Below are 8594 nucleotides of genomic sequence, written 5' to 3' on the forward strand. Positions count from 1 at the left end.
ACCTGCTTTTCATATCACGACTATTGTCATCCCGGTTCAAGAGAGATTCTCCATGGGAATGACAATTCTCTTTATGAAAATCAATTGAAGAGCACGTCGTACGGCAGTGCAATTTTATTAATAGTTTCCGGTTGAGCCGGGCGATCCTATTGCTCGAACGCCGGAATTCCTTTGGCCTTTCTCTTGTCCAGTTGATATCAATTATTACGGTCGTAGTAATTTGATTTTTTTAAACTGAGCTTAAACACTGAGTATATTTTTGAAGTGAAACTTCTTTAGGCGCTAGAGGGTAATTTTTTTTCGGATGAAACGCAATGATAATAATATTAGCGTCACGAAGATGTGCTGCTGATTTCGTTAATTTTAGTATTTTATTTTTTATGCAGAATAATTTATTGAAATCTCAAATGACGAATTGTAAATTAAAATGCCACGTGTTTTTATTATCGAAGAAATAAATTTATAATTTGTATTAATTTTCGACACTTTTAATATTTTAATGACAATTAAATTCATTAAATTTCTAACATATCTTCCTTTTTCTCTCCCTCTAAGTCTCGGAAATATAAAGTTTTAGATTTGTATAAATATGAACAAGACTTAAAAATTAGTTTGCCAAAGAAGTTTCACTTCTGACATGTGTACTTTGTACGCTCGTACTTTTTTAAAAATGATTGACTTTGAAACTACATAGTTAATAGTTTTATTGAGTTATTTTAAAGTGATTTTAAATTATAGTAGATTTTATCGCTTTTTATTGTTACTTTTGTTTTATTTTTATGTGACTAAAAAATATTTTATGTGATCTGAATATAAAAAAATGGAATTAAACAAAACATTATGTTTATTTTAATTAATAGAGGAAGCCTAGTTTAATAGATTTCTGAGAATTTCGATTTTAATTTCGTTAAGTCACATTATTCTTTTGATTGTTCAACATGTTGAATTTTTATTTTAAATTTTGTTAATGGACCAATAAAGCCTTGTTACCGTTCATTAAATTCAGTTAATTGTATGTAATTTTCTCCAAAGTAACTGAAAACTGATAAATGTTAAAGCCTATCCTTTCTGATCAGTAGCTTATATTAAAATGTAATGAGGGCATTATTATTTACACAAGAAAAATGGAGCAATTATTTTAACGAATAGTCGCCCAGTTGTCGAATTTTAATTATGTATTTATCATTTGTATTTATTTAAGGTTCACATGCCATTCCGTACATAATAAGCGCAATAGCTCCGTTTACTACTCCTTTTATATTATAAAATTAATTTAAAATCGAAATAAAGGAAACAAAATTTGTAGTATATACAATTATACATTTATGTATAATGTATATATGAAATATAATTTGTACTTCTCTAATTATTAAGCATATATATTCATTAATCAACGACATATATAAAATACTTTAATTTTTAAACAAAATAGAATCACCATTATAGAAAAGTATTGTCATCGTCTGGGCATATTTTCAGTAACCATATCACCCATCTAATATATTGCCAATAAATTACGCAATTAAGCGACATAAATCGATATTAATATGAAAACAAGTAGCACGGATCATTACGTGGCTATTACAATCAATAATGGATGCATTGTTAACGGATACGTATACAGCACTATCGACAAGCGACCGACGCCAAGTTAATTGACCCATTTATTAGGGATTCGCAAACTCTAAAGACAATTTATTTGTGAGTGTATTTCTCACAATAACCAGGCTATTGTGATAAAGAATAGAGGATAAAGAAAAGCTCCGCTATTCTTTATCAACACAGCTGCCTCATTGGTTAGAAAATTCAACTGCAGAGCATGAAGACTCAGGTTCGTGGAGCCAATGAAATGGATACACCTTTTTCAAGCAAAAACTTAAAATGCCATCTAAGTAGGTAAGCTTGGATGGTATCAATTCTATACCTATTATCCTAATGCTTTCTAGTGTCGGAAGTCTGTCATCAGAGCTTTGGAATATAGCACATTTGTGCACTCTCCTACTTAAATGGCCGGTATCAATAGAAATTGCCGCCGTGTCCGAATCTGCCTGGAAAACATTATCAATCAAAGTATATTATAGCCTTATTTATATGTTGAATAGTGAGAAAGCTATAAATGATTTAAAAGTAATTAAATACAACACATCCAACCAACCTCCAAGCTTTTGTTTAATTTATAAAACTTACGATGTACTCATATTTCTCCAAAATTAATTTTCCATTCGCGGTCTGAGTTTTTCTTTACGAATTCATTGGAGTAATAACAACTATACAATTGCCATTTAAATATGAAATGTTCGTTGTAAATGAATCGAGGCATGCGGTTTCGTTGGTAATTGTAAGCGTATTGAGAAGCAGACTGTGTGCACCAGTGCGGAAACGGTGACGCAAAGATCGATGAAATTAAAAAGAAATATAAAACGTATAAAAACAGTGAACAGCTATTTCATAATATCACCTTGACACGTACAACCTTGACTTTAGTGAAAACGAGAACATCACCCCTAAAAAATCATTTATCATCAAATGAATAGCTGCGTAATTCTTCGATGTTAGATAATGAAGCAATTTATATAATGGGAGTATGCTAAAACCAAGATAATTTTTACATTATGTTGGCTCTGTAACCCATTATAGGAACATGATCATTATACAAAGTCATATTTATAAGATCGGAGGAACTCGCTATCCGAAGGATCTAACTGGCGCAGTACAGATTTCAAAAGGTTTTGTTTAAAACATACTCAATATGAATAAATACCTACCTTCTGTGTTGTACCTTTTGGAAAATGAGCTTGAATTGAGGGTTTTACTGAAACTCCGCAGTCCTATGCAAAAGAATCGAGAGTTTTAGGGATGGGATAAGACGCTCCCAGAATATAATTGAAAAGGTGGTTTATTTGAATGTGTGGAACGGATAAGACATGGGTAAACAGGTTAGATGTCACACACTTGTACTATGACAAAGATTACGAAAGTGTGACTTTATTATTTTAATTTTTACAATGTGTATGGGTTTATTATGCTTGAAATAATGGATATTATAACACAAGACACTCGTATAAGTTTGGATTTCTTCAACGTTAATATTGAACTTCAAGTTGTAAGTTTCATTGTTATAAGATAAAATCCAGGTCATTTGCGATTGATTATAACGTTCAATTTTTGTTACCCTGACACTAAACACTGACACTGAAACTCAATAATATCAATACCTCTGTACGGTTTAGCAATACTATATAAGCCCTCCAAAATTTGCAACAGGCATCATTTGGCAATCGTCAATCTGTAAGTACATCTTATTAAGATAACATGAAGACTTTGGGGCTCTTCTGTTTATTTGCAGTTACGACTACAGTATATTCAAGAAATGTTAGACAGAAACGCGAAGCAGATCTTGAAGAAGCAGCATCCGGACATTGGTTAAAGGGTGATGGCGGGGAACATCATGGAGAATATTATGGAGTAGATGGAGGACACAGTGATAAGGGCTACAAAGGTTACCACGATCATGGTTATGGAAAGAAGGGTCACTCTGATCACGAAGCCTCTAAGGGACATATTGATGAAAGTGGTGGCGACAAAAAACATCACCATCATGACGAAGGTTATTATGACGGCCATGCTCATGGTGAGAAGGGAGAGAAAGGACATAGTTTTGAAGAAAAAGGACACTTTCATAAAGGTCATTCCACAAAAGGTCACCATGGAATACATAAATTAGACGAGTTTAAAAAAGACAAACATTTCCATGACAAACACGGTGAATCAGGATTTGAAGAAGGATATGGTGGTCACCACGATGAAGGTGGTTACACTGAAGGGAGCGACTTCCATAAAGGTCACAGTGGCGGTGGATTCTATGAGCACGAAGGTGGCAACAAAGGATACTTTGAGAAAGGTGGGCACCATGCAGACCATGAAGGGCATCATGATAAGGGAGCCAACGACGAATATTGGGGAAATCACGAAGATCACGGCAGTAAAGGGGGTCACGCTGATCATGAAGCTTGGGGCTCGGATAAAGGGCACTATTGAGTTTTGCTGTAAAGAATTGTAATACTAACAATCATAATTTTGTTACTGTTGATTATTTTGTGATATGAATTAAAAGAAGAAAAATATTTATTGACTTTACTTTTTACGTCCCCAATTAGACGACTCACACTTTTAATAATTAAAAATATTTTTTTTATATAGTTTTGTATTCGCCGGTATTCAGCGTTGTTGACTTAATTTATCTAAGCGTTTCCCTACATCCCACTTGAGCGAACCGTAACGACGTATTCCCGAACAACAGACGCAGGGACCAGGATATACGAAACTAAACGGGTTGCCAACGGGTTTGGCTGATTTCAATTAAGTTAAAATCAGCTAATTTTACAAATGAAAAAATTCTGTCGTATATGTCAAAAAGGCAAACGAAAACACTGCCTACGCGAGTTAAGTTCGGTGGCGGTTGTTGTAGGGATGTTCAAACATATGTTAAACAAAACTCTTTGTTTGAAGCTGGGTATTAACTGGCTTTAATTGTTTAAAATATGAGCTTATAACTAACATTTTGGCTTCAAGTGTGCGATGATTGCTAACATTTGGTTTGCGCTTCTAATTTTTAACTAATATATATATATTAGTTAATAAGAATTATATATATAAAGTTAATAGACAACTTAACCAATGTCAGGTTACATAACACGCGCTTAGATAAAAGAACATTTGGGAGACCCTCTATTATTAAAAGGTTTAGTCATATGTCCAGCAGCTTATTACCAAGACTTTTAGGGAATTTACGTCATTGTTAATATAACTCTAACCCCCCTTGACCCTTACATGTTTAAAATTTGTCTTAATGTAATACACTACATTTTCTTTATTACAATAAATATACAATTGAGCGGCAAATATCCGGCAAGGAAACCAAATCTAGAAGTAAGAACCGGTAACTCGACCTTGAGTCTGTACCTGGTTGAATCTAACAATATTCAAGTAACAATACACCAATATGAGGATTTACGTGCTTGTGGCTTTCGGGCTGGTGGCACTGGTTGTCACTGCATCTACGAAAGTCACCAGGGAGAAGAGATCAGCAGATTTAGAAACTGCAGCTTCTGGCCATAAATGGGATAACGGTGGTGGTCATGAGCACCATGAACATGATCACCACGGCCATGGAGGTCATTAGGGACACAAAGGCCATCATTATGACCACCATGGTCACCAAGGCCATCATCAACATGAAGGACACAAAGGACATCACGTCGAACACGGCGGGCATAAAAAACATCAACATCACGATGACGGTTATCATCATCACCATGATCATGGTGAAAAAGGTGAACATGGCCACGGCCACGAGGAACACGGTCATTGGCATAAGGGCCATGATACGAAAGGGCACCATGGTATTGAGAAACACGTTGAATTCAAGAAAGACAAACATTTTCACCACCATCATGGCGTCAAGGGCCATCATGAACATTACGGGGGCCATCACTACGAAGGGGGTCACAAGAAGGGAGGACACTTCCACAAAGGGTATAAGCATGGAGGACTTCACGAACACAAACATGGTGATAAAGGTCACCATAAAAAAGGGGTCATGAAGACCATAAGCACTGGGGCCACAAATCTGTACACTAAAATTTTAACTTGACTACTTGTATTAAAAAGTAACACGTTTTTTACTTGTTTTTAATAAAATTGAATACATACACATTTACTTGTTTGACAAAAATGATCCCATTATTTTAGAGAAAAAAATATCTACAAATTTCCAAACAATCTTAAATAAATTGTTTTAGATATATAATACAAACATTCTATTCGCTAGCTAGCGGCTAGGTAATTGATTCACATATTAACTCAAGGTACTTCAGTAATTAATTTTAAACTATATGACAATATTTTAAAAACCATTTCAGATTACAAAATGTTATTTATATAATATAGTCAAGTTTTTTAACGTCTCAATTATCATGCTCAATTTACACAAATAGGTACACATATATTCGTTATATTTTGGTCACAGACCACCCTCGAGGATATAAAACTTCAAAATATTATTAGAATTAAACAGGCTATTTAAGACAAATTAAGTATTTACAATCATGCTAAACTTTCGTCGTCTAATCTGTGACCGTTTTTTGTTACGTGATTGACGTATCACAAAAATCAATATTTTAGATTACGAAATTCTTGATAAATTATTGATTCTTTGTAAATTTTACTCAATAACGCTTTTAAAGCTATGTTTTATACAGTTTTTTAATAACACTTAATTTGTCATCCTGTCATATTCCAAACGTAGCGTTCCATATAGTATTAAAGTAATAATAAATTTAAAAAAAAACATTATATATTGTACTTATTTTAATTCCAAAAAGTACTGCTTATTCGTAAAAGTTCGTTTCTGTCGTTGCTTGATGTGACTAATAATTTTATGAAAATATTGACAACTAAAGTCATATAGTGGCATGGATATTGGATAATCGGTGTGACGGTACCTACAGTGAATAATTAACAAAAATCAACGTTTCACGATTTAGACAACTAAAGGCACGGCAGCTTCATGATATGGTCAAATAATAGTATAATAATCAAACTATGAGCCTGTAATAATATTATTCACAATTAGAGGCGCCAATAAATATATAGTTTTGGTGGCAGAAAATATTCAAAAAAACTTATTCTATTTAATTCCATGTTCGTGATACTAATTTTGTTAAGTTCAGGAAATAAATATATTTCTATTGAAGGCTTGTCAAACTACCTTTAATTGCATTAAATATCTATTCTACATCACTTGATGATATGTATTTGTAATGTTTATGAATTCTCGTATATAGTCGAACGGAATCGCACGTGCTGGATGTGAATTAAGACCTAACCACTTGCTTGTTTTGTTTTGTACATGTGACCTATACTACTATGTGTACCTTAAAATTTCTTCGGAATTAAATCACTTACTTTTAAACTAGCATTAAACTGAGAATTAATATGTGTGTACGCACGGAATGTGACGTAGCTCAATAACTTATAATTTGACTATGACTCAATTAATTCATTATTAACTATAAGAATAAGTAAAGGGGGTAAATTATAACATTAACGAATCATAAGGTGTGCCACAATATTTTCAGACTGAGTTAATACACCAGCGAAGTGAAGTGAATAATCGCCGCGCGGCCCAGTCTTAACTATCTAATGAAAATATTTGTGTTGCAGGTTTAAACATCTTTTAACTTATTTTTATCTAAACTATTTCATAGCGAAACTTACCCTCAGGTCCGAGCTATTAAAAAAGTCAGCAAGTCAAACTGTACATTTTCTTTAATTAAAATACATTGCATTTATTCATATCGAGCCAACCTTGGCAAGAAATGAAAATAATAGAGTGAGCTTGCCACAATTGCTTAATCAAGGTGCAAAGAAAATTCTCGGCGAGTTGTCTATAAAACCATGTCGCAAATCGGCGTATTCATTAAGAAACAAGTTCTAGCAATAATAACATTGACAATGAAGGCAGTGCTTGTAGCGAGCTGTTTGCTCGTTATTCTTGGCATATCTATAGCACGAGACCTCAGAGAGGATCGTTTTGATGACCTACAGATTGCAGCTTCCGACCACCATGAGAAAGGTGGCGGTAAAGAACATCATAAAAGTCACCACCAAGAGCATGGTGGAAAGGGCCATAAAGGATACAAGGGCCATCACCACCACGAACATGGGAAAAAAGGTCACCACAATAAGGAAGGACACAAAGGACATCATGGTGAACATGGGGGCCACAAAAAGCAGCATCACCACGACGATGGCCACTACCTAAAGCACCATCATGGTGAAAAAGGAGAAAAGGGGCATGCTTTCGAAGAAAAAGGCCATTTTCATAAAGGTCACTCAACAAAGGGCCATCATGGCATACACAAATTAGATGAGTTTAAGAAAAATAAAAAGTTCCATGAAAAATTCGGAGAGTCAGGATTTGAAGAGGGTTACGGCGGCCACCATGATGAGCACGGGCACAAAAAGGGGGGCCACTTTGCTAAGGGGCATAAGCACGGAGGCCACCATGAACATCATCATGGAAAGAAAGGCTCCCATGAGAAGGGAGGACACCACCATGAACACAAGGGACATCATGATGAAGGCGGCCATGATGAGCATCATAGTCATCACCACGATCATGGGAAGAAAGGAGAACACGAAGACCACAAACATTGGGGCTTTAAAAAAGGTCATTAATTTGTACAAGTAGTTAGTACTCTTGTTAAAACTGTGTAATATATTTTTTTAATGATTGTTTTAAAATGCATTTAATTTAATAGTTTTGTTACATCTATTTAATAAATATTATTATTAATTAATGTATTTTACTAGATTAGACAAACAATTAGGTAGATTTTGCCCTAATATTATTATAACCACCATCAATATCAGCAAGACAGCAATCACACATTAGCGCAAATGATTCGTTAATGTAAGTAATTAGCGAATGTCACTCAATAAATGTCGCATTAAGTAACAGTTGCTCACAGCGTGAAGGATTTAAAGTATGTCGCATAGAGCAATAAATCTAGTGTGAGGTGTGACACCAG

General features: G+C 34.3%; 2 protein-coding genes and 1 pseudogene across 2 annotated transcripts; all 3 read left to right on the plus strand.

Moving 5' to 3' along the window:
- Window positions 1-3198: 3198 nt before the first annotated feature.
- LOC125052582 (cold and drought-regulated protein CORA-like) lies at window positions 3199-4038 on the plus strand. Its single transcript, XM_047653510.1, has one exon. The coding sequence runs from the start codon at window positions 3313-3315 to the stop codon at window positions 4036-4038; it is 726 nt and encodes a 241-aa protein (XP_047509466.1). The 5' UTR covers window positions 3199-3312.
- Window positions 4039-4971: 933 nt separating this feature from the next.
- Window positions 4972-5653, plus strand: LOC125052583 (annotated as a pseudogene).
- A 1666-nt stretch (window positions 5654-7319) lies between these two features.
- LOC125052586 (histidine-rich glycoprotein-like) lies at window positions 7320-8279 on the plus strand. Its single transcript, XM_047653512.1, has one exon. The coding sequence runs from the start codon at window positions 7459-7461 to the stop codon at window positions 8239-8241; it is 783 nt and encodes a 260-aa protein (XP_047509468.1). The 5' UTR covers window positions 7320-7458; the 3' UTR covers window positions 8242-8279.
- Window positions 8280-8594: the final 315 nt, after the last annotated feature.

The sequence above is a fragment of the Pieris napi genome, chromosome 9, assembly GCF_905475465.1.
Source record: "Pieris napi chromosome 9, ilPieNapi1.2, whole genome shotgun sequence".
In the NCBI taxonomy this organism is placed as follows: Eukaryota; Metazoa; Arthropoda; class Insecta; order Lepidoptera; family Pieridae; genus Pieris; species Pieris napi.

Excerpts from the sequence above, each read along its gene's own strand:
- LOC125052582 (XM_047653510.1), top strand. The coding sequence starts at position 3,313 with ATGAAGACTTTGGGGCTCTTCTGTTTATTTGCAGTTACGACTACAGTA.
- LOC125052586 (XM_047653512.1), top strand. The coding sequence starts at position 7,459 with ATGTCGCAAATCGGCGTATTCATTAAGAAACAAGTTCTAGCAATAATA.